The sequence below is a fragment of the Pipra filicauda genome, unplaced genomic scaffold (assembly GCF_003945595.2).
Source record: "Pipra filicauda isolate LSUMZ 115617 unplaced genomic scaffold, ASM394559v2 scaffold297_size1274073_pilon, whole genome shotgun sequence".
Classification (NCBI taxonomy): domain Eukaryota; kingdom Metazoa; phylum Chordata; class Aves; order Passeriformes; family Pipridae; genus Pipra; species Pipra filicauda.
In genome coordinates, this window is record NW_024104417.1 from 968757 (window position 1) to 995652 (window position 26896).

At 38.9% G+C, this 26896-nt stretch overlaps 1 protein-coding gene across 2 annotated transcripts in view; it reads left to right on the top strand.

Annotated features, from left to right (window-relative positions):
- Window positions 1–26302, top strand: part of BASP1 (brain abundant membrane attached signal protein 1) — a 53227-nt gene extending 26925 nt beyond the window's left edge. Inside the window, exons 1-2 of one of the 2 annotated variants that reach the window (XM_039383056.1) lie at window positions 23188–23211; window positions 24674–26302. In XM_039383056.1, the coding sequence (XP_039238990.1) occupies window positions 24683–25414 (732 nt within the window). In that variant the 5' untranslated portion in view covers window positions 23188–23211; window positions 24674–24682 and the 3' untranslated portion in view covers window positions 25415–26302. Of the gene's footprint in view, window positions 1–23187; window positions 23212–24673 lie in introns of those variants that run through there. The other variant, XM_039383055.1, reaches the window with a different exon arrangement.
- Window positions 26303–26896: the final 594 nt, after the last annotated feature.

The following is a 26896-nucleotide window of genomic DNA, read 5'->3' on the forward strand; positions in this document are numbered from 1 at the left end:
ACATAATTTCCATTCTGGTATAAGCTTGTTCAAGCTTCAACTCTGTGGCATCTCTCTCCTACAGAGTCAGTCTCAAGGCAAAGAAGTCTCTTTTCTCTGTATTCTACTTTGTTGACAGAGCAAGACACTGAGTAAAATATAGCTGTAGACAACAGGGGAAACCAAGTGGGCATAGAATAACATCACAAATAGCTTCACTGCTCGGGACACACCTGCAGCTGGACAGCTTAGTCACAGAATCCCATGGGTGTTGCAAGTCCAAATGCTCTGGTTGTGCTGGATCTCAGGGGATATGGTGCTGGTGGTGGTGGTGAGCATTTGAAAATGCCTGATAGACTAGCTTGTTAAAATAAACAATAACAATGAACTTGCTGTGTTTCCAAAAATGTAGCCGTCAGCTGCAAGGAGTAATAATGTAATTTAAATATAGATTCAAATGAAAGTTGTAACTGTTTAGTCCTTTTTTTTCTACACAGCATCCTGACATATTCTGAAAAATTCCTGCTCTTTCTTGGCTGAAGGATTGACAAAATTAGATATATGTATATTAGACTACTTTACGTGAGCACTATTAAGTGTTGGTGGCCTTGGAAAGGAACAGAAGTACCGTAAATATTGCTCTTTCAGAAAGGTACAAGAAAAGAAACAGGGCAGTTGAAGTAAGATACTTACCTTGATGAAATTAATGTTCACAACATGACTCTGTCAAAACTTGGCTTTGTACATTATAAGCAATTTACCAAAGAGAACTATTGTATTCAAGATAAAGACAGCCACAATGTCCTGGTTTCTGAGAGCAGAATATAGTTGAGTTTGAACCTCAAGAACTTGATCCAGGCTTACAATTTTTGGCTTCAAATCAAATCAGTAACATTCTACTTCCTAGGAGATGAACTAAAATAAATCACCCGTGAAGCCTGATTCTGTTTCTTGCTTCTATCTATTCTAGTGCAAGTAAGATTTCTTATTAAAATCTCCATGGATACATGATCCTTATAATCCTGTGAGTCTTTTTTTGATTGTCTGCTTAGCTGCAGAAAGTTAACTAGTGCTGTGCCTAAGAGGAATGAGCTTCTGCCCCTCTCCCAAAATCCGAAATCAAAGCAGCTCACTTTTGAATCAACTGCACACATATTGACCTGGTTTCACTGTGGCGGATGCATTTGACACTGCTTCATATCCATCCAAGTGGGATCTGGGCTGTTTACTCAGTGCTATATGGCCTTTTGCAGTAACAGAGGAATAAAACATGTGCAGGAAGTTGCTTAGGCATCTTTGGGAATTGTGGAGTGGTAATTCAGAAGCAGTTGCCCTGATACAGAGCTCTTTCACAGAGGTATGTGCATACTTCAGAAAAAATCCACAACAAATTATTTTTATTCAACAACCGGTACAATTGATATGGACCAGCTGGTTATCACTGGTAAACTGGTAAAATCAGTATTCTGATTTGTATCAGCGCGTCCCTAGTGTGCAAATACGAATGTACAATCTCTGATCTTCTACCCTATGGCTTACAGGCATGAATTTAAGTCCCTCAAACTTGGTGACATACAGTGCATTGGGCAATTCAGTGGTCGTTGACAGCATCTCCTGGCTGCTGGACAGGCAGTGGTCAGAAAGGAAAGGCAAAGATTGAAGAAACTGATTTAAGTATCTGTAGCAATATTTTGTACATCACCCTTCTGCTGTCATTACCTTCTACTGGTATGGGTTTTCAGTAAAAGGTAGCACAAGTGACTTATGCTGTATGTATTCTTTCGGGGTTCTTCCTTAGCAGCACTGATGTGGTGTCATCAGTCAAAGGAGCTGAATTAAAAATTACTTCTGTTACTTACTGTTTAATGTACTGCAGCAAATGCTGTGTAGATCTGTAAATCAAGACATTTGTTCTTCATTTTTAGCAATGCCCTTTCCCTGAACTCATTTAATGAGATAGTTGTAAGATGTTTGTATGTTCTCCAGCTGGACTGGGTGCATGAATCTTGAACTCTGTCTCTTACTACATTCTCATTTTAAAGTGTCCTGTGTCAATAGATAGTGGCAGCTATATTCTTAAGGCAGCCTTTTTTTCATGTAATACCCCTTTTTCTTTGAAAGCAGCGTAATAGACAGAAAAATGCCTGAGACTGAAAGAATTTGTCAATTTGTTACTGAAGTCCTTGCCAGCTGTGTTTCATGAGAGTGTAGGGGCACTGTAAGTAAAGGGGAGGGTTATTTATGAAAGGTATTGTATGAACCAAAATGTGACATACAGCATAAGGTGATGGGGAAGAACAGAAGACTGTTGTTTGTTATTCTGGCTTATTATCCCATAGAAAACATGCCCAAAAATCACTTCTAGTGTATAACTGAAGTTTATGCAGCTATAGCAATACAAACAGTTATAAAAGTAGTTTTAGAGATGTAGATCATTGCCTCTAATTTCAGATATCTGTTAAAATAAATAATTAAAAAATTATGTTGCTAAGTAACCAAACTATTTTCTCTCTGCTCAGATGAAAGTGAGGATTTTTTCAATCCAATTTAACAATTTTATGCCACTGTTCTGCTGAACGTTGTGGCACATGTAAATTTCTCAGATTCTTAGGTCAGTTATGCATCTCAACCCAACTGCACTGAATAGCTATTTACCAAGAAGGAGTTAAGAATACCACTTTTCTCTGTACACTTTGCTGTTAAATTTCATTTGATGTCTTGCTGGGCCTAACCTTGTGCATTCAGACTGTACCACTACTGCAATGAGACCAGGCACTTGGGCACGCCAGGCTCGTGTCCAAACAGATGCTGAGCTCCGTTGCTGGAGTTGCTACTACTGGTCTGAGAGAGCTTTTGTTGTTTGCTGGTTTGGTGTTTGGCTTTGGTGTTTTGCTAATGCTGTACTTTTCTTATCTAATACACGCATCATCTTATTCCTGTGTTCAACGGCTAGTGTGATGGGCCATTATCTAACTTCCAGCTGTAGGTGGGGAGTACTTTGTTTGCAAAGACCCCACGGAAAAAGAGGTGAAGGCTGGTCTTGTGGTAGCATATTCTTGCTCTTTTTGTACCTGTGAAGGTATAAATACATATGTTTTATATATATAAATATATATATATACACTTATTTTATAAGTATATATATATATATTATATATACTTTTGTCCAGCTTTCTATTCTCTTTTTTGTCCCTCTCCTCCCCTTCCTTACAGTGTAAAATTGTGTGTTTTCTTCTGGTAACCCAGCTTCTTTCATGGGGTCTTTTGCTACGTGCCAGTGCAGAAGAAGCAGGAAGATGATGCTAACTGGTGCCATAAAAAGGAAAATGGGGCACATCCTATGCTGAACATGCATAGGACAGTTTGGAGCTGAGGTGCTCTGTCAGGATAACAGAGAACAATATGAACCATACTGACCCTGTATAGAACTTGATTTGGTTTCTTGGTTAGAACAGAAGACATCTTGCCTTCTCGGTGTGATGGTTCACACTACCTTGCATGCTAGGAGAGTTTACTGAATATTCCTGCAGTGAGGAACATGGTAAAAAACAGAGGAAAGACAGTAGGAGGGAGGTGACCTGCCATTTTCCAGTAAACAGATAAGAGACATCCCTTCTTCAGAAACGTTCTGAAGGGAAAGGGTCGCCCTTTTGTCCTTTCCCCTTCTCTCGCAAACTCTGTTGGACATAACAGCCATTTCACTCTTTAACATTTACACAGAATGACCTCAGAAATTATCAGTGGCATCCTAGAATTACTGCTAATCCTGGGGGTTGCAAAGATGTCAACCATTTGTTAAATACTTAGACAACATTTGAATAATCAGAATAGCATAAGAACTAATTTAGTAACCCTATCCTGACATTGTTTGTTAAACACTTCCTATTAGACCACCCTCAGTATGGACACTGGCAGTGAGTAATTTAATTTTCTGAATTACAATAGTAACTCATGCTTCAGTACCTTATGTTCTGGCTAGTAGTTTTAGTCTAAATCTATAGTTTAACTTTCCTCTGTACCTTCAACTTGCAGATTCTACATAAGAGATTTTCTTGGCAACTATACAATGTCCAGACTAGTACCCCAATGCCCCAATGCCTTATCAAGTTTGATATCTAAAACACTGCTGTAGAAAATAATTAAAGCATAGCCTGGAAAGAACTATTCAACAATTTTTATGTCCCATTTCCATGGAATGCATTAGCAAGTAGAGCTTCTAGCTCTACTATGCACTGTGACCCCATGATACCAAATATCTATTTCCAGCTGAGATGCAAAGTCCTATAGATTCTCAGGGAAAAAAAAAGTGGTAGGATTGCATACATTTTTTTCTTTTTACATTTAAACTACAGTTGAAACTTTATGTCTTAGGAGGATTGATGTGGACAGGAATAATAACTTTCATGAACATATTGTATGAAATTTATGCTAGCATCTGATAGAAATGTGTCTTAGTGCTATAGAAAACTCCCAGCAATATCATGTTCCAAGAATAAAAGTACAGCTTGGAGGTGTTCATACAATAATTCTGTGGAAATGTCTTCATGTAGATATCACTGTTTCAGGCTGCGATCGCTTGTTAAGCTCGCAGTGCCAATAAATCTGCACAGCGCCCTTGAGTGCTGATGGTCTCTCAAAGCTTAGTAAGATCAGCTAGTGGAGCATGGAACCCTATCAGAGCCGTAAGATTTCTGATCTTTCCAGGTGGGATGTTAAAGGGAAAATAAACAGCTCTGTGATATATTCCCATTTTCTGTGGATAACCATTTATTCAAAATGAGTGCAGATTGACAGGCTTAATGATGTGTCCACAGCTGAATGGGAATGTAGAGTGGTGATATTTACTCTTTTTTCTTTTTTCTTTTTTTTTTTCCTGTACCTTTCCAGTATTCAGGGAAGGTGAAAGAACACCATTTTCTCAGATCTTATTACCTCATTACAAATTCCAGACTTTGTTTTCTGGAAAAAGTAATCATAATCATGCTCTAATGTCTTTCTTTTTTATCACAAAAATGTGTACATGCACAAAGTTGCTCTCCTGTTGCTCTCTTCTCCTATCTATTTATTAACAGAGCTGTCAATTGCTTGATCATGTCACATGAGGGAAGACAGTGCTGTATATTTTCTTAAACATCAGTCCAAGGTAGAGTTACAGAGGGTTAATGGAAACTCTGGCTTCTAATTTCACCCTGCGGTAGTTAAATATTTAATTAATTGTTGAATGTTTTTGCAGCTGAGCATTAAGACTTCTGTTCCACATGCTTAATCCCATGCACCAAGTCTTCATAGGCCCAGTGGTGCTTTCTGCTCCTCAGCATTGTGCTGAGGTGCTAGTCAATGGGAGGATGCAAATCTCAGCAATTTACTGTGTTGTACCTAAGAAATGTAAAGAATATGCTTTCAATAACTGTCAGTTATTCACTGTTTGAAAGTAATTACAGCAGTCAAAGGAGGTTGACGCTCAGTTGAGAAGAGAGTTCATTGCTTTCAATCTGTATAGGCAGGTGGTCACGTACAACTGTAATATTTCTTTTCTCTGGCTATTAGCTTGCAGATATTGATATCCATCCAGGTTAACCATTGATGTTAATGTTTTCCAGCTGCTGCTTGCTAGTATGAGCATATTTCTGGCAACCGAGAATCATATTTGAGTAACTGTAGATGTCATATAGGTAGGGTGCATATGAAACGCTTGATTTTTGAAAAAATAATATTGAATTGTGAGGTTCAACAAAGCCAATTGGCTTCAGGGCCTCTGGTTCAGTATTCTGTGCTCCAGCTTCTAACTTCATTCATAGGACTAGCAAACGGTGCTGGAGTTTTTCTATCTTTTCTGGTTTTTTTTACTGGAAGACAATTGTACTGGCAAATGCTGGAGATGTGATCAAAGATCCCAGCTAAATTCCACTCTCCTAAATATAAAACTCAGGGTTTTAATACTCATTTGGGTACTCAATTATAGACAGTCATTGCAGATGAACTTTTGTTTAGCATTTCTAAGCATCACTTTGTAGTTCTTTAAGTCAAACTGCAAAATTATTCTTAATGATGATGGCATTTTGTAAAGACTGAGTTCTTGCTTTGCACTGTTATCTACAGTTATCTTTGAGGGAAAGATCATAGGGAAAAACTCTCAAGAGCACTCAACTGCTTTTTGAAAATGTAACTCACAAAAAAAAATCTGAAACTTAAAAAGAAGTGAGGAAACCCTCATCTCTTTAGTAATACTGAAATTGCACATTGATTTGTATCTGAATTACCACATTACTCTGAACAAGTTTTAGAACTACTCTTCTTTTAATATTGTCTGATAGCAAATAGTTATTTGCCAGTTGCTAAAAATACGAATGACATATGAAAAAAAAAGATAGTCAAAAGTATTCAGGCAAAATAGTTGAAATGGCCTAATAGGCAGCCAATTTAAAATTCCCATGTTTTCATTTTTGGATTAATTGGATGCTATAAATAACATAAATAAAATCCAGTGATTGTTATAGTGCTCCAGCTGGAAAACCACTCAAAACCACCAAAAATAAAAATATCAGTTATGTACAAATGAGCAAAAGAATTTATGTCAGAACACTCCAGAAGCTCAGTAGCTGGAGAGCAAATGTCATAGATCATCTTGCCATGATGCACTGTAGCTAGCTTGTAGATGACAAAATTTTTCTTAACTTTTTAATTTTAAAGTTGATTTAATTTTTTTAGGACAATTTTTGATTTTATGTGTAGGTTTAAAATGGAAAAAATGTTGGGGATGCCTCCTTTCTGTGCCTGTACTGACTTTGGCAGACTCCCGTCTCTGTACGCTTGACATGCTAGTTACCAGAGACTCAGTTCTCTTCTTTCCAGCCAGAATTCTTCTGTCTTCCCTGTGGCCTTGTTGTTTATTATCATGTTTATTTCAAATGGTGCTAGATATCTTGACTCCCAAATATGTAAGATTAACTTGTCAGAACAAAGCATACTAAGGACACTCACACAAGTTTTAAAATAACAGGACTCTTGGGTTTCTTGAATTTATCTGAATACCAGGCTAGCAGGTATGAATGACTGAAATAAATTGACAATAAATTGACACTAAATGAATGTTTCAGATACCTTTGTCTCCTTGCAAGTTTGCAGTATTCCCAGCCATAAGCATTTAAAATGAATGATGTAGTAAGAAAACATGAGATAAAAAATGCTTTCTGGGTTTGGGACTCTTTCAGGACTTTTCTTGCTAAATTGAAGATTAGAAACGAAAACTAGATTTTTTTTTTTTAATAAGTACTAGAGCTGCTGTTTTAAAAAATATCCAAATACTCTGAGTTTATGATACAATTACGAGCTGGCATCTTGCAAGAGTTCATAGAAACTGAGTTAATTTGAAACTAGAGTGTCATATGGTTATGATCCCATATACTTATTTATTTTAACCTTCCTTCTTTCTCAGGATAGAATCTAAGATTTTTCTTGGCACACATAAAGCTTTTTCTGACTGGTGTCTGACAAATATGATAATGAAAGTAGTTTTCTTTTAGTTTAAAAGAAAAAAAAGCCTCTTAATCTTTTTTTTCTTCCTCTGTAACTTTTGAACTTTTTACATGGAAACTATGTTTATTTTTTAAATTAATCCCAAACCCTTTTTTTGCTTTTAAGATAAGTTTATTTTCCTAACAGTGATTGCAAAATAGGTTTTGGACCTGCTCAACAGCGCTAATCTATGTCCTCAGTGCCACATCATCTACTCATAATGAAAAAAGACAATTAAATCAAAGTGTACAAAGTTAGCTGTTCACAAATTCAGTCTGTGACTCTGAGCCCACTGTGCAGTCCTTTGTAGCTGTTTGACCCTTGGTGCCGGTACTAAGAACTGAGGGCTCTGTGGCTGTTCTTCATTCCCTTGATGTTGACCTGGCCAAATTTGTACTGCTGATCTTAATTTACTTACCAAGGCTTCTGAAATTCCAGAGTAGATACTATTTGAGTAGATGGTGAGAAAATGCTGCTACTGAGGGAAATCTACCTAATTTTGTCACCCTTCAAATCCCTAATTCCTGCCATTCCTTGCAGATGATTCTTTTGTATCCTGTTCTGTTCAGCGTCATTTGCAACAGTGCTGTGTTGCTATGTCTACTTGATACTCAATTGCATTTAAAGGAAGACATTTCCAATTTTCATTACTTTCTGTGACTGTAATAATACAATCACTACAACTCAGATCTGTAGGTAGGAAAGGCAGCTTCTGCAGTATGCGGCAAATATAACTCAGAATTTTCAAACTTGTGGAATCTTTAAAAAGGTCTTGGAAAGTTAGTGAACCAGTTTAGAGCTTCCTCTTCAATCTGCTCAAATTTAAATAATCAATCCTAAAAGGGATGTCCTTTTAGCAGAGACACGCATCTAGTTCATAAATGTAGAATAAATATAGCAGTGACCATAATGCATCAGTCCAACACCCAAAAACCTAATAAAAGCAGGTTAAAAAGGGTTTATCATTGTTTTTCAAGCATTCCAAATGTTCTGTTTAAGCAAAATTACTTCATTTTCTTACATCTGTCTTTAATAAAGCACTAAGATGGCTGCTAAGCAGTAGCTTCGTCTTCATCCAGCTGGATACATCTGAGCTTTCTTAGCTTGAGAAAAAATCCTTCTGAGCAAATGAACTGAAACTGAGTGAAATGTGCATATTTGGAACTATAAATCAAAATGTCCATGTCAGATGTTCTCAGCTTAGAGACCTAAGTATGAAGGAGCTTGATTCCAGAAAGAGTTTTCAGCAGTACCTGAAAATGTTCAGAGATGCTTTACAACTGCCTATTACAGTAATAGGAAGTACTGTAAAATCACCATGAGTGACTTGCGCATTATGCTCTTCTAATATGTGCTATACAGTGGTAAGCTTCAGAGACAGCAATTCAGTACAGTGCCAATAGGCAAAAAACTCCCCAACCTTCTCTAATAGAGATTTGGGGTGAAGGAATCATACAAAACAAACTTGTTTTTTAAAGCAAGGAGAAATATTTCCAAGCCTTTGTAGCACCTGTTGACATCAGGCAGAGCTTTTATGAGGATGAAAAGTGAAATCACCTCATTTTGCAAACGAGGGAGTTGGGCTTCAAATGAGATGGCCTCCCACACAGCAGCAACTGGAATAGATTGAGTAGGTTTGGGGCTCTTGCCCCCTCTGACCCCAGGCTGCTGTGGACCCCGAAAAGAGGGAGAGAGATAGTCTCATGGTTTTGTAATGTGTTATAATTTTAGTGTAGCCATATGTGTCTGTATTTGGGCTTTGAAAGGGAAGACCTCATCTGTAATTTTTACCATGGTACAGTTTTGTACTATGACAGCTCCTAAGAGCTTAAACCAAAGGATATCGTCTCACTGCTCTAGGATGGCTATTTCACCTTAGGAAGATGACTCCTGCTCCAAATGAGCATGTTGTGATTTTAAGAATATGTGGTTGGTTCTTTAGATTTACAGAAAAAAGCAGAACTGGGACAGGCTGCACACATGAAGCAAAGTGTGAATGGCGGCAATGGCAAAATGTAATGGTATGGTGGTAGCTTTGCATTATTTAAGTTATCCTGAATATCCTTCTGTATTTGATTTCTGTGTTTGAATGAAGTAGCTCATGTCAGATTCTGTCCAGAGAAGTGTGTGACATGAGAGAAGTTTGCAGTCACTGGCAAACAGTGTAAAAAAGGACCTCTCCTTTTAGCCTCATATATTCAGAGAGAATAGAATTTGAAAAGAAGTTTTTTTAATCACTACTTTTAAAAGCTAATAAATACTTGCCCATTTATAGTGAAGAATTGCTGAGCTGAAAGTGGACAGGGAAATTGTGCATTTGTGGAATAAAAATTATTTTATTTTGGTTTATATGTAAATCATAGAATAAGCTTAACTGTGGCATTGCTTACCAGTTACCTGTGATTAAAAAAAGGAAAAATAGAGATTGCAGTAGGTAAGAGACTTAAATGAATATTTGGGGTTGTAAATATTCTTAAAATAGTTCGGTGTTTTTTGTGACATATTTCTTCATCTGGCTCACTTAGCATTTTCTGAGATAGCATTAGACCTTTGAAAGTAATATTTCCAAATATGGATATGAGACTTTTATGCACTTGATTCATATTTAGACCCAGCCCCCTTCTTCAGCACATGTGAATTTAGGGCTCAGCTTGTGCATATGTGGCGGATTACCCAGAAAACTGCAGTGAACAGAACTGTGAACATGATTTCTGCAGAACTAAATGTCTCTTGGCTTGTGACAGCCAACATCTTACAGTTTATGAGGTGCAGCTCCCTCTCCCCACTGCCCAAGCAAATGAATTGCCAAACCCTGAGAGCCAGAGCTGAGGCAGTGGGGCAGAGGCACTCGCTCAGTTCCCATTTCTTGGGATCTCGCAGGGGAACGCAGGGGCTCTGTCCCACCAACTCACCTGCTAGAGCAGGAAGGGAAAAAACCAATCTGAAGTGTTGCCCAGTCTGACCATTGCTACCTCACCAGCCAGGAGAACTGATTACAAAAAAAAGCCCTCTGGAAAAGCCAGTTAGTGTTGGGAGTCTTGGCATCTGTGTTCTCTTAATGGCATTAAAATGAATTTATATCCTCTTACTCCTAAAACATGGACTTCCTGGGGCACGGATGGGTTCCATATATGTGCTAATAAGGGGAACAGTAAAATGGCACACTGGTGCTGCTTTGAAACATGGGCTACTACTGAAATGTATTAGTGCTGAAAGAGCTGATAGAACCTTTCTAGTGGTACATTTTATTTATGTCTCTGTCTTGAAAAGTGAAAACCAATTTTCCATATTTCTCAAGTCTCTATTGCTTTGATAGAGTTCTCTCATTTAAATCCTGAAGTAGCTCAGTTATACTTTATATTGAAGTCTGCCTGCTTTCTTTGGTTAGAATAAATAATTTTTCAAAGAGCCATAACCTGAAAGTTTCTTAACCTGATGGAGTGACTGTAAGAGTTCTCTATAAATAGCTTTCTGTACAGCATGTGGGCACTGGAAAGTGATCCCTTTTCTGTTATATGGTATGAGTTGACCAGAATTGCAAATTGGCATACATGCAGCCTGTCTACATCAAGAGGTGTATAATTGAAGGCAGTTGATATGGATTCTGGATTGCAGAAATTGAATTTTGACCATATTAGGTATTAATTAAATTCGTTGACATAAAATGCAAGTTGGTGCTCAGGTGAGTGGGTGGAAAAGGGACTACATCCAAATCCACAGCTATCCATGCAAAATTGATCTTTTTTTTCTTTCATTTAGTGAGTTTAAATTTGATAACTCTTACGGACGGATTTCCTGCAGATACTTAAATGGAAAAGTAAACCAACCTATTTATTGAAAGGAGATATGCACCTGATCATCTTTCCCAATTTCTAGTTTTCATTCCTGCTGCAGTGTTTGTTCATCTTCTTTTTGGGTAGCTGCTATCTTGGAATGCTTCTGGCTGAGTAATTATTAAATTGGATTTCTGCCTTTCCTGATCTGAACATAAATCGCTTAGTGCAATTCATGGATTGCACTAGCTGCTCACTTCATATCTTGCCAAATGGACTTGTTAGCCTCCAGACTTACGTAACCTTCCCTCTAGCAGAGCTGATCAGACATCCCAATATAACCCGAACCAAAACAAGTAAAAGAAAAGAGAAAGTACAGTCAGTGAAGATGACAGAAAGAAATTTAGGCAGTCTAGGCCTAGGAGTCTTGAATCCAAGGTGTCATATCTAACAGCTTAAAACATGACACAGTACAGCTTATTGCCAGGATAGCTCTTACTTTGGGATGATTAGAAACACTTTACATTTTCAAAGTGGATTTTTTTTAAGTCAATCATTATCCTCTTGGGACACGAGGTAAAACTCTCTAACAAAAATTGGTTTTATTCTGCAGTTCCCTCTGTCATCTTGCACCACTGAAACTGAAAAGCAAACTCTGCCTCTTTCCTCTCAACCCTCTGTGGCACACTCAGAATACATGTTAGCTTATTACCATAATGTGACACTGAAGGAGTGTAAAAGACAGTGTTCGTTGATGCATACCTATAGTTCTTCATCTGGATCAGGGAATACAGATCTCATTTCTCTAGTTTTGAAGGATGTTGCCAGTCCTAATAAAAGACTGCCTAAGATGTCTTGGTAGTTTGAACAGCCATTACAGGAATCTAAATGAGGGGTGGTGGAAAAGATGGAGAGAGAGAGAAGACACAAATAAAAATTAGCTGTTTAACAGTCTTTTCTTGTCAGTGATTGTTGAGCTCTGGTTCCATGTTATTTTGAGAAATCTCCCCCAGTGAGTAAAGTGAAATTGGTAAGCTAGTTTGAATGTAATGCTTTGTTTAAAAAAGGAGGCGGGAAAGGAAAAGAGTAAAAATGCAGTATAAACATGCATTCTATATAAGATCAAAAAAGAAAGTCTGAAATATGAGATTTTCTTTTGTGTTAATGTATGCTGATTTAAAAAACCCCACATATTGTGCTAGTGTGAGAACCAGGAAGTGAGAGTGACAGAAGTGAAAAACTTAATATAATAGACCAAGCTGCAGACTTGTAGAAAATGTACATGGCACAAATGAGTGTCTAGGAACATGAACATAAAAAGTTTTGTAAGATGTTGAACATTCAATCTTCCATTTCTTTGATTTCCTTTGAGCACGTCTTTACAACAAGACGTTATTACAACAGAACTGTGAGAATCTAAGAGCTGATAAGCTGCTGACACTGATACTGTGGTCAAGAGGAGGAGTTTTTTCTTAACAACATGAAAAATACTTGTAATTCAGCCCAAAGTCTTGCAGGTTTAATTATAGGTAGTTTTGATGTTATGCAAGGCATGACTTGACTTGAATACGTTGAGTTCATTACAGAATTTTTTTGCTTAAAATGAGACTTTGTACACAGGACTGGAAGTCAGTTGTTATTCCAAGAAGAAATGCAGCAGCTCTTCGGGAAGTTGGTGTGAAATACCTGTAAGTGCTGCTGAAGTGGTGAGTAAGCTTTGTGTTGGTTGTTTGCAGGAGGTTAAATTCCACCAGCGGCATGATGTGTAATACTATCCTAAGGACATAAGCGTACTCAGCTTTCAAATGCCACGTTAGACTCACAGGTATTTTTGGAATAATATTTCAATTACTAATTTAACTGTCATTAGCAGTTGTGTGTTAACTGGAGGATGAAATTGTTTTTATCCTGTGAGTCTTGCATATACCTTAATTTCTGAGGAATGCTGTTGCTGTGTTCAGGGCTGAGGTTATCAGGAGGGTGGGCACATCACCAGTGACTGAAGTAGCTGCATGTTCTTTGCAAGAAAAGAACTGTTGGTGTTATTTTAAAATCAGCTAACCTCTTCTAATGTCTAAACCTGAAACTGTGGTACAACCTGGAGCATCAAATGGATGTGTAATCATTTCTTTTTCAGGAAAAACTGGGAAAAGCTATTCCTGCAGTTTAATATAGAGCTGAAACAGATAAAAACTGATAGACAATGTGTTAACTAGATTCTAAATCTTAAAATACTTAAATAGTTAGGTAATGGAATAAGGGAGACAACAACAAATACTTCATTTAAATTGCTAATCTTTTGTTTTGCTGGGTAAACTAAATACTGTGTATTTTGGAAGGAACAGCTTGCAATGTTCCCATGAACACCACGGTATGCACCCCAGTAGCAAGTTCTGCATTAAGTGGTTGGCGTCTGATCTTGCTTCTGTTTTCCTTCTTTCTGTGGTGAAATTGTGGAGTCATGTGCTGCAGTTAGAAATGGTGTCTTGGAGTCCATGTACCTTGAACTTTAAAAAGAAAAACAAAATTGAGAATTGGATTTGGTTCATAATTGTAAATGGGGTTTTGTTGCTTGTGGTGAGGGTGTCATGCAAACAGAAGAAGGAAATTACATAATCTAAGGATTGCCATGATCTATCATAGGTCTGAGTTGTCTGTTAAAAGTCCTGTTTCTAGCTATAGTATGTTTTCTTACAGCTGGGGTATAAGAATGTTTTCTTACAGCCAATGCTTTTTTCAGTGAGTAGCACCATGAGATGGAAAAGAAAAATGTGGAATAATTTAGCAATCATTTGGAGAATCCATTTTCAAAGTAAAACTGGTAGTTCCTAGATTTCAAAGTTAATGTATCCTTTTCTTATAACATACTGTAATTTGTATTCTAAGGACTCTTTCAACTTTGACTGAAACTAGTTTCACCAGTTAAATTAAAATAATAGAGGTTTTTTGAGTATGGAATGTTAAACAGATAAAATGTAAATGTAGATTCCCATAAATAACTGTCTCCAGTGACAGTTCCTTAGTTAAATACCCTAAGGCCTTATCCAAAATGTGAATGTGGCTCTCCATCTCTATTTTAAGGAAATGGCAGGTAAGCTTACTATTTAAAAAAGCAGTAATTGAGAACTTTTGCTGTTGAAGAAAATACGTAAATGAGGATTGTATGATAATTTCTTTTTTTAGTATAGAAAACATGAGTTTCAAATCTCATACTGTTTTTCCTTTGTTCAGGAAGAGGCTAGAGAAATATAAACTTGTGTTAAGGTGTTAAGCTTGTGTCCCTTTTCCATTGTGCAGGCCCTCCAGGAATGAGGTCTTCCCACTACTGCTCTTCACTAGGACTGTAGTGTGGAGGAGAATAATGTTTTCATTACTTACCAGCATCTGACTGTTAGATTTTTAATGTATCTTTTGGAGGTACCCAGAACTATTCATGGGTCTACAAGGCGAGCATATTTGTGGTGTTGAGGTCCTTGATAGGGATTGCACTGGAGGGATAGCATTCAAGCAACATATGAATTAAAAGGAAATCATCCCACTCTCTAGCTTTTTATCACTTTGCATGTTTTTGTGATTAGACATGGTGGTGGTGTCTTAAGTATTTGGTGGAGGCAAAAAGTGGCTGGCCATAATTGGAATAATATGTGTGGAATCTCACCTTTCCTTGGTGGTGCAGGTTCCTGAGACCTAAACTGTTTGAAAGATGACGGTAAAAACCACCTCTGAAATTTGCATTATTTCCTATTTAGGAACTTCATTCCAGGATACAGGTTAGAAAACTTTGACTAGTGTAAAATATTTATTAAACTGGTTGTTGGGGAGTCATACACAAACCCTACTGATGTGGCAACTTAGAAGGAGGAGGCATATGCTTTTATGCTTTGTCTTAGTCTTTCAGGTTATTGAAGCCTGCAAACTGTTTCTACAAGAGGTGCTCTTGTAAAATTAATCTCAATCTCTGCAAAGCAGGTGTTTACAGCAGACTTTCCCCTTCCAACCCTGTGCCTAACAATAGTGTGATTAAGATCTCACTCTGGGGCAGGCTGACTTTTGACTGCATGTGTGTGCCTGCACAAGCATGTCTGCAAGCTGCTTTTATTATTCAACAAAAAGAACATATGCAGTTAGTCTGAATATAGGAGAAATGCTTTGAGTGTGAGCTGGGTCTGGAGTCTGTAGGAAGACTTGTAGCTTGAAAGGAGCAGATGAAGCAAATAAATAGAAATGGATGGCAGCATTTTTAATTTAAGTAATCAAAGCATCGGATTAACTGGATGCAAAGCTGAGCAATAAATACATACACTGCACTGTAAAAATATTTTATGCTTCTTCTCTTCTGCTCAGTTTTTAATATGACTTGTGTTTTTGTTATTAACAACATAAAACAGCCTTGGATTTGCTGCTAGGGATGAAACTGAGTGCACTGGCAGTTGTAGCTGCGCTGCTGGGCAATGTAATGCTGTGTTGGATCAGTGAAAAAAAACCACTTGTGGCAGAACAGTGTAATTCTGATTTGAAACCAGTAACAGGAAAGTATCAAAGAAAGCTAACACAAAAATGTATCTGCTGTAGACAATCATTTAAGGACAATAGATGTTCTGTTATCTCTATCTGTATTAGAGTCATGGCTATGCTTTGCGAACGAAGATTTGGGAAGGCTCTATCCGCATTTGTTACAGGCACGCTGGTGGCTAATGAGGCCAATTTGAGATAGAAATATCCAATTGCAAAAGGCACAGCAGAAAGAGTCCTTAGATGGTATATTCTGCAAGACATGGTTCTTTCTGTGTTGTCTTTTCTCCTCGAGAGTGATCCTGTGTGAGTTCTCAAAGGAGACAGCTGCGTTATAGATGGTGTGTCTCCAGGCCTCCCGATTGGAGGCCAGAGTAGACCAGTTATGGTGGTCAGAAGCAGCTCTGCAGCATTTAACATCCTGCTTTGCAGATGCTGCTGAGCTCTTTGGGCTGGAAGTCAGCTTAAAGAAGACAGAAGTTCTCCATCAACCTGCACCTCAGGAAGTCCCCCATCATCTCCACATCTCCATTGGCCAATCAGAGCTCAAATCAGTCCAGCAGTTTAATTACCTCGGTAGCCTCATCTCCTTGGATGGCAAGATTGACGGGGAGATAGACAACAGGTTAGCAAAGGCATATAGTGCTTTTGGAAAACTCCACAAAAGAGTATGGCATAATAAACACTTGAAGAAAAGTACAAAGATCAGTGTTTACAGAGCCATAGTGCTGTCTACTCTCCTGTATGGTTCCGAATCATGGGTCATCTACCACCACCACCTGCGACTCCTAGAACGCTTCCATCAACTCTGCCTCCGCACAATCCTAAACATCCACTGGTCAGATTTTGTGACCAATACATCTGTTCTAGAACAAGCAGCAGTCACAAGTACTGAGGCCATGTTGATGAGAACGCAGCTGCGTTGGGCAGGGCACATCTCCAGGATGAAGGACCACCGCCTCCCTAAGATCCTGCTTTATGGTGAACTTGCCACTGGCTGCCGCATGAGAAGAGCCCCGAAGAAAAGATACAAGGACTCCCTGAAATAACATCTCAGCCTTGGCCATATTGATCACCATCTGTATTAGGTGGTCTAATAAAAGATGTTATCTCTGCTACAAAGCACTACCTTACCTGGGGTAGCGCACACTGCAGAGCATTTCTTCCATGATGGTTGTTGTCTTAGGAAGGTGAGAATGGCCTATGTTCAGCTTATATTTTCTGCAAGATGGCTCTGTAGCTGGAGAAGCTACTTGTGTATTGTAGAAATGAGGTGTATTATATTGGGAACGTGCTCTTATAGAGTTACTGACATACCCAGGTCAATAATTCACCTAAGTGGCTTTAATGTAGAGTAATACACACATACAGACTGCACAAGGAGGTATTGTGATGTATTTTTTTGTGCAGATCCTCCTACAGCTAAGGCAGTGCTGGTGTCTGACTAGAGTCAGGCTGAGTAGTGGATCTTCAGTCACAATTGTGTGTCCAGATTCTTCAGCTGTAGAGCCCTCCAAGTCAGGAGGATGCAAGTCCAGAGTCTCCAATAATTGCTTTTAATGTAACCCATAAAATCTTCACCACTCTTTCATCAAATAAGGAACAAATTTTACTTTTATTCGGAACTTCTGCTTAGCTAGCTACCTCTTTTCCACACAGGGTGCAAAGACAAATTACACGTGAAATACTCGTGGTTTCAGTTTGAGGCTTTATGAATTGATAATTTTGGCAAAACCTTTATCTCTAATTAAACTGCTGATCATTATTCCTCTTCTATTCTTGGAAAATTTGGTTCCTAACTGATGAAATTAATAAACCCGTCTGAGTTCAAGTATTTAACTTAAATCTTAGTAATATCTCAGGTACAAGTTTTTAATTTGCTCTCAAAAAAATTCTCATGTCAACCTTTTAAATTTTAATGCTTAACTTTTCTTATAACTTGCTATATTACTAGTAGCTATGCTTCTCAAATGAAGTGGTTATTCATGTACAAGGTCTCAAATAGCCAGAGATAATTTTATATCAGCCTGCAATGTGCTTAAATTATTATAACTCAAAATTGGAGTCTAATGTCAGTGATAATAATTTAGATATATTAAAAACAAGTGGCTCATATTAAAAAAAGCAGTCATCCTTCCCGTTTTTGTGTGATGTATGTGCCCCCAAGAATTTTAAAATAATATGAAAATTGAAGTTCCCTTTATTTTAAAAAGAAATTTGCATTAAATATATTCTACTTCTACTTCTCTAAAATTTGGCTGAGAATTAAACTTAGACTTGACAATATTACTTCCTAAAATTCCCTTATTGGCTGCATTTTAAAAGAAATTAGGTCAGTCTCAAAACTGGAGTTGTTGCCTTTTAAAGATCAAGGTTAGGAAATCAAGTGAGCACAATTTCTATGTTTTAAGCATTTACTGTTCTTTTACTCTATTCCCCTTTGCTAAATCTTGAGATTCACATGGCTTTGGAGGAAAGAAGGGAGACACAGTAGTTACAGGATTGTGAACATGCGGAGGGAAGGATTAAAAATTATCTGTGGTCTGTGAAGGAAACAGCACAAGTGCCAAGCTGATATATTCTCAGTTTGCTATTGTGTGTCTCACAGCAACAACCACAGCAAATTGCATAGCATTAAGAAACAACCAGGGTATGTTTTGTTGTGTGCATCTCGTGTACTAGCATCTTGTTACAATGGGGTCCATGCAGCTGCCATGTGCAAGCGATGTGCTGCTCATAGCCCAACAGGGGTGGCTTTGCATGAGGTGCTCAGCCTGTCGTGGCACAGCTTTGTGCCGGCCCAGCCACCTCTTCAGAAGGGAGAGTTGGTCGAGTGTGTGTTTCCTGCTGCCTCCCTCGCACCAGCACCACAACCTGCCTGACTGTAGCAGAGCTGATTCCCATCACTGCTCTGAAGCACAAGGAACACAAAGCAAGAGGATAGTGTAGGGAAGGAAAGGAAACTGGAAAGGGGAAAGGGGAAAGGGGAAAGGGGAAAGGGGAAAGGGGAAAGGAGAAGAGAAGAGAAGAGAAGAGAAAAGAAAAGAAAAGAAAAGAAAAGAAAAGAAAAGAAAAGAAAAGAAAAGAAAAGAAAAGAAAAGAAAAGAAAAGAAAAGAAAAGAAAAGAAAAGAAAAGAAAAGAAAAGAAAAGAAAAGAAAAGAAAAGAAAAGAAAAGAAAGAAAAGAAAGAAAAGAAAAGAAAAGAAAAGAAAAGAAAAGAAAAGAAAAGAAAAGAAAAGAAAAGAAAAGAAAAGAAAAGAAAAGAAAAGAAAGAAAAGAAAAGAAAAGAAAAGAAAAGAAAAGAAGAAAAGAAAAGAAAAGAAAAGCCAAGCAACTAAAAGACCCGACAAGCCAAGCAAAGACAAGACCAGCAAAGCAAAAGAAGCCCTCCACTCACCGCACCGAAAATACTCCCAGCCAATCACCCTCACCTCCACTCACGACCCTAACTAAACTCCCCTCACCATCCCCCCACTCAACCTCCGCCATAACAAGTACCAGACCACACACTCCCTAACCTCCCCGCCCCTCCCTACCAGCACCTCCACTCACCCCCTCCCATCACTACCATCCAATCCCCTACCGTCCCTGCCCCTCGCCATCCCCTCACCGCCCCTACCCTCACCTCCCCTAACCCGCACTCCCCGCCAATCCCCGCCCACTCACCTCCCCTCCCCTCCCCTCCCTCTCCCCTCCTCTCCTCCGACCCCCCTCCCCTCCCATCCCCCCTCCCCCACTCTCCCCCTTCCCGTCTCCTTCGCTCCTTCCGTCATCTTACTTTTCCCCTTCCTTCCCCCTAGTATTGCTGTTCTGTTAATTCCAAGTAAAATCAGAGGAAAAGGAGGATCTGTGAGGATAATTGAGAGAGAACAGGAAAGCATGGCTTTATTGCTGAAAGGAAAGCTAGTGAGTCTAATTCTATCTTAGGGTACGCTACAGACATTTCCTAAGATTAACCTGGAAAACTGATTGACCTTGCCTGGTGAGGTAGGGATGTCTCTGAGTGTGTGTCCATAATACCATAATGCAAGAGTATATGTAATGGGAAGCATGAAATTGTACTGCATAGTTTGAGAAATAGTAAGTTTGGGGTTTTTTTGTTTCATAAAAGTTTTAGAAAATCTTTTGAAAACTGTATTTGCAGATTCCTTGTTTCCTTAACTTCCCATATATACCCTTTTATAAAATCTTTCTCTACTTTTTGTTTTGTTTTAACGAAGGTGTAGGGTGAATCAGTGAGGCATAGAGATCTAATGGCTTCTTCAAGATATTTCTATTTATTTTCAGTGGATGGGGGATGGGGCACTTTCTGGGATCAGTATTTCCTTTGATTTGGAGTGTTGAAACTCTGTCTTGGGAGGGATGTGCATTTTACAGCACTTGTCTGCAGGCAATATGAGATAAGTCATGCCTGGGAACAGGCTTGTGCAAGGGCTACTTTGGCCTGACCCACCGCACGTGCCTACATTGTGCTGAAGGCAGTGGAATTTCAGAAGATATCTATTGTCTTCCTGAACCGGTTTTTCTGGAGGTGGGCTGAACTCCCCACACTTCACATGAAGGTGAACAGGAGCTTTGGAAATTTAACTGTGGCAATCAGACTGAGGTAACACACAGGTGGTATCTGCATGTTTGTCCTTTCTTGATGCCCTGCTGTCACTACTGTGAGTGAGGGTGATAGCAAGTCCATTCTTGTAATAGTCAGACTCTTTAATGGCATGTGACAGCGTATGCTAAAAGAAATGTTTAGAAATGTATAAGCACATAAGAAAACTTATTGGGTGGACAAATCTTTACTGACAAAAGAGACAGTAAGAGTTTAACTCCAGGGATTTTTTCAATACAGAAGCACAATTTGAAGTATAAAACTTCAAAATAATAATCTTTTCACAAGCAGTACAAATTTATGCTGCCAGTGTTCCAGGGACTCATGTCCATCAGATCAGTTAAGTCCTCAGATGGAAAATCTGAAATGGTCTGAGAGTTCTTCTTTCTCTTGCATTATGGCATTATGGACATTAAATCTTTTTTTGAGACTATTATCCCAGGAAAACCCGATTATTACTAATATTCAAATTTCAAACTGCTTCACATGCTCCATTTGACCTGTAAACATATTTGTAATCCAAAGAGAAGCTGATTATTTATTCTGTACAATAAGAAAGATACCTGTGCAAGCTCTCTGGTTCTGTTCCTGCTTGCTGCAGAAGAATGGAAACTTCAGGATGAGCAGAATGTACAGCAGCTCTTAGAAACTGAAGAAATCCTTGCTCTTGTTGCAAAATTCCTCCACAGTGATCTCTGGATCTGTTTATTCTTCCATGACAAAAGAAATACAAAGAATATGGAGCAGCCTGAGAAGCAGATAAAGTCTATTATAACTTCCAAGTATTGTATTTAACCTTGCTCTTCTGAAGCACCAGTCTGCCAACTAGTTCATCAAAGTTCCCTGAAGATTAATGATATATTGCAACTTCTTATATGAAATCTGCTTTAAGAGTGTTTCTCTCCAGAGCTTTTTCTGTCCAGTAGTAGGAAGGCATATACATCAAATGCTGTGCCATTTTATAGGAATGGTGCTCAGAACCAAAATTTTCAAGGATCTTCCTTTGGTACATGCTTGCTACAAAGAGCATTGCACTCAGTAGCTGCTAGAGAGTTCAAAACCTATATGTGTCAATGGCAGTGCAAATAACTGAAGACATACTGTGGTTTAGCCTGCCTGGGAAATAGTTTAGACAAATTTTTGTCCTGGATCTGTAATTCACAAGGTGAATGCAATGATTATGAGACTGAATGCAGGAGGAGTGGAAGAGTCTGAGCAACAAACACAGGGCCATCAGTCTCAACCCACTCAGTCTCTCGGGACAGAGTGGGTTATTTCCTTTTTTTAAGAATTTAGTCATTTGGTGTGGGGGGAGAAAAAAAATCTGTACTCTTTCAAGATTTTGCTGTCTCTTTCACTTGGGAAACATTTCACTGAGATTCACTTTCATTTAGTACCAGGCAAGATTAGCCTTTCAAGAATACCCAGCACAGTCACAGAGATGTTTAAGCATCTTGATCCACATGCCGGTCTTCTTACAGGTATAGCTGGTTTTAATTTTAGAATACTTTTTAAGGTCTACTTTGTATCTGCTACACCTTGAGACCCTGTGCTGGATGGTTCAGAGCTGTGCTTCAGGCATAGTTAAAGTGGGACAGGGATGAGATCAGTATCTGTTTTTATGGGGGCTGTTTCTGGAGAAGGTGATGGGGAGCCCAGATATGTTATCAGAAGGCTGGGGGGAGGAGGAGGAGGAATGCTTGTAATTCAGATATAGAGGGAAAGGGACATTGTAACATTGCTACCTGGGCTATGACCTCAGTGGTTGCTGTGCTTCTGCATTATAGCTTGGCATAGCTGTTATCATGATGATCTAGGCAGCTTTTTAATAGGGAGATGTGAGATTCAGTGTCACAAAGAGTGAATCTATTGTGTAATAAAGGAGTTGAAACTATGTTGGAAGGTGGCAGTCCATTTTTAAGTGTAAATATTTACTAATAGACCGTAATGACAGTCTCGGAATCTCTTCCCCATCTTCTACTCTAGTATCTAGAGCTGGCTGTGATGCAGATTGAGACACAGAGATTTCACAGTATACCTCCAAACAATGACAGTGCATATTTCTTTTCATAGTTTGGGAGCACATTTCTCATATGCATGCTTCTTAAAGATCCTTTGGCATACACATTTTGTATCCAGCTGTATCTGAGATTAAAATATTTTTGTGGAAGGAAATATAAATTGTAGGGAGTTACTACTACCCATGAAAGAGCAAAATCTTAAAAAATACAGAAGACACAGCAAATGAAATTAGGTTCACAGTACCTGGGCTTTGCTGGAAAACAAATACGGATTTAATTAGGGATTACAAATTGGGATACACACATGACTTCAGCATAAATCTCCAATCCTGCTGATTTGCAAAAGCCCTTTCAAAGTATTTGGTTACAACTGTACATGAACAATAATCTGGGCAATATTTATGGAGTAATCAAGAAGACTGTAAATTTGTCAGATAACAAACTAATGTCCGTAGCCTGCCCTAAATACCGAAAAACCTAAAATCTCTTGTCATAAAGGTAGAGATTAGATTGCTCAGCTGTGTCTCTGTGGAAGTTAATCCTTTTATTGCTGTTCTCTGTAAAATTTCAGACAACAAAGTAGTGTTTCAGTAACATCACATTACCATTCTGCAGGGCTGTGTGCTAACGCTTCAACAGTATTTGCAAATTGTTACTCTTTTTGAAAGCTGAAGTCAGAAAGATCTCTGCTGACCATAATATCTCGTTTTTCCCCAAGACACGTGGATAGTCTGCTGTTGGGCTCTGCCTGGGGCTTGTATCTGTGATAACAGAAAATCTACTGAGAGGCAGCTAGTTCTTAGTGGTATGTAATATTATTTATTATTCAGCCTTCTATGCGTGCTCATATGAATTTTTGCAGGTTTGTACTCAGGATTTTAGCAAGTGTGTGAAAAATATACAGTCTATATAATTCTATCTACCTGTACAAACCAGAAAATTAGAATGATTCATCTCCCTTGGAGAAGTTCTTACATTAAACATCTGTTTGAGAGTTCTTTTAAAATAGTCACCTCCTCCTAATTTCAAAGAGCATGAAACATGGAAATGTTTTTTCCTTATATATTTTCTTTAATACCAGAAATGTATTTTTTCAGCCATTCATAGAGGTTTTCATGTTCATTAATGAACCAATATAACTGGGTCTCCTGTTTTAGTAGACAAAGTTTGCTTTGAAGTACTGTGAAAGATTTTGTATATTCTTAGTTAAGACTCCCAGATAAAGAGTATATAAATACTGATGTGGTTATACACGTGCTCAACTTCTTTTAAATAACTGAACAGTGTACTTGATGGCTTGCCATGCTTGAAAACTGTGAGCAGGGGCTACAAGGTATACCCTCCTCTTTTCCTCACATTTTTTATTGCATCATGTCACATGCCACATGTAGGCTTGTGGTCAGAAATACCTGTACGTGTTTCTTTTGTCTTATGGAGTGGTCACAGTCTTCCTGTGCTTCAGGTTCCATGTTTCCCATCCTGCTGTGTGTGGGAATGTAGGACTTCATGTGGGCAATACCTGTGGGAGCTGTGGGGCTGAGTGGAACTCTGCATGGGAGCTGGTCTTGCTTCTGGGGCATCTGAAGGTTGGTGCCCACATCCCTCTGCGTGAGGGAGGCACATACTCCTGGCCTCTGGGTACCATCAGCCCTCCACATAGGCTGTATCTACTGTGGGAGCTGGCTGTTAGGGTAATAGGCACTGAGATGTAGGGAGTAGACACAGTTTTATGCATTAGCCTTCCCACTGACTCTGGATTTCCTTTGAGTTTTCCAAACCTGAATGAAAAGATGGTTCATGGCCTTTGCTAAAGTGATAGCGGGCTCTGTGTTAACCAGGTGTGAATGCCAAGACTGACAGTTAGATTCAGTTTGTGTGCAATCTGAATATAAATATGTTTTCTTTTCAACTTCCATCCTTTCTCAGGACACAAAAGATTGTGTCCTCGATCATCTTGTTACTCCATCCTCTTCCCCCCACTGTCTTATAACCAGGGTTAGAGCTGTTCAGAGGACTGTTCATAAGGGGATGTGGCAGAAGGGGTTTTGCTGACTGAAGTGCTGCATGGCTGAGCAGGACATAAGCTCAATAGGAGTGGAGCTCCATAGCATCAGTGCCTTCAGCTGATAACATCTTAAACCTCATGTAGTCTCCTTTTCAGGAACCAGCATCAATCTTTCTTTAGCACCTCAGCTGATCTGGATTTGATTCTCTCAGTGAAGATTGCTGAGCTTTGTGTAATCACCTCTTTCTCTTTTTCTTTACAGAGTTCCAACATGGGAGGCAAACTGAGCAAGAAGAAGAAGGGATACAGTGTCAATGATGAAAAAGCTAAAGACAAAGACAAGAAGGCTGAAGGAGCAGCAACTGAAGAAGAGGAGACTCCAAAAGAGGCTGAGGATGCCCAGAAAACCACAGAGACCACAGAAGTGAAGGAGAACAACAAGGAGGAGAAGGGTGAAAAGGATACTCAGGTCGCTGCCAATAAGACAGAAGAAAAAGAAGGAGAGAAGGAGAAAACAGTGACCCAGGAAGAAACACAGAAACCAGAACCTGAGAAGTCGGAGTCTGTTGTTGATGCGAAAGTAGAGCCACAGAAGAACACCGAACAGGCACCCAAGCAAGAGGAGCCAACTGCTGCCTCTGCTCCCGCTGCCAGTAGTGAAGCATCCAAAACTTCTGAGCCTAGCAACGATGCAAAAGCTTCCCAGCCCTCAGAAGCCACAGCTCCCAGTAAAGCAGATGACAAGAGCAAAGAGGAAGGGGAAGCCAAAAAGACTGAGGCTCCCGCAACGCCTGCAGCCCAAGAAACTAAAAGTGAAGTGGCCCCAGCTTCAGACTCAAAACCTAGCAGCAACGAGGCTGCGCCTTCTTCCAAGGAGCCCGTGACAACAGCAGCACCTAGTTCGACTGCTAAGGCCTCAGACCCTGCAGCCCCGCCAGAGGAAGCGAAACCTTCTGAAGTTCCAGCAACTAATTCGGATCAAACCATAGCAGCGCAAGATTAAATTGGACAGCCTGTTGAAACAACCACTTAAAACAACCTGTGTCTTTTTTTTATTTTTTCAGCTATACTAACTCGTTTCAGATCTGAAATAACAAATATGTATTGCCCAGAAAAGAAGGAGAAAAAAAAAAAGATAAAATGAAAAGGATGTCCCATCAAGTTGGGAGGGAGGGAGGGGGGAGAATCCAAATAGTATTTTTGTGGGGAAATATCTAATATACTTTCTGCTAACTTGACACAAGTCCTGGATTAAAAAAAAAAGTAAAATAAATGGATGTCTGAAAGTACAGCACATCTTTTGTATCTGAACTGCTGTAAATGCACTCCACCAGTGTATCAAAATCTTCTTTTTGTTCTGTAATGGGATTTGGGAGTGATGCGTTGGATTCTGCCCACTAGGTTTGTGCCAAGGCAATTAGATCTTTATGAAAGCAGTATTTTCTGTGTTTTTTTTCTTTTTTTTTTTTTTAATTATTTACAGCCTTTCTTATTTTGATATTTTTTTTATGCAGTGGATGAATGCCAACTTTCAGACAAAACCCACCTAGCTGTCCACATATTTCTCAATGCCAATCCTCCAATTCTTCCTCTCCAAATATTTTTTGGGAGTAAAAAGCATTCTCATCCTACTTAGCCTACCTAGATTTCTCATGACGAGTTAATGCATGTCCGTGGTTGGGTGCACCTGTAGTTCTGTTTATTGGTCAGTGGAAATGAAAAAGTCTGCGTTCATTGCAGTTCCAGTTTCTCTTCCATTCTGTGTCACAGACACCAACACACACTCATTGGAAAACAAATGAAAAAACAAAATGTACAATGGATGCATTGAAATTATATGTAATTGTATAAATGGTGCAACAGTAATAAAAGTTAAATAATTTAAAAAATATATAAGTGTAAAGACTGATTAAATCTTCACTTTTACCCCTTGAGAACTAGGCAAAGGAGGTTCTTACGCTTATTACATCTGGGGCTGTTTACTTTCCTATAAATAGTAACACTCCAATAGCCACAAGTGTTCCCAGGTGAGGTTGAAAGAAGTGGCCAAGGAACAGCACATCTCACGTGTGTTTTATCCCAGGTAAAGTAGAAATGGCTTCTGCCTGCCTTAACATGTGAAAAAAATGCTCTCTCGCTATTTTGAAGAGCCAGAGGCATGATGGCTGGGTTTTAACTGGTACTAAGACAGTGGATTTGATAAACTGATCTTTAAAAATGAGGCAATTAAATGTAATCCTAGTCCTATTAAAATATTTTTAGTGCTGATGGACTTTGTTCTTTTTCCCATTGCTATTATAGGAGATGAACCGCAACTGCTACAAAAGGCCAGTTCTGTGCATTTCAAATATGAATAACCTTGTGTAGCTGAGCAGAGTTTAGCCCGACATAAACAACATTTTTCACTACTTTGGCCTATTTGCCCCATTTTTATTCAACAGAATTGCTGAATAACTGCAGTTTCTGCTGAATATGGATATCCAGC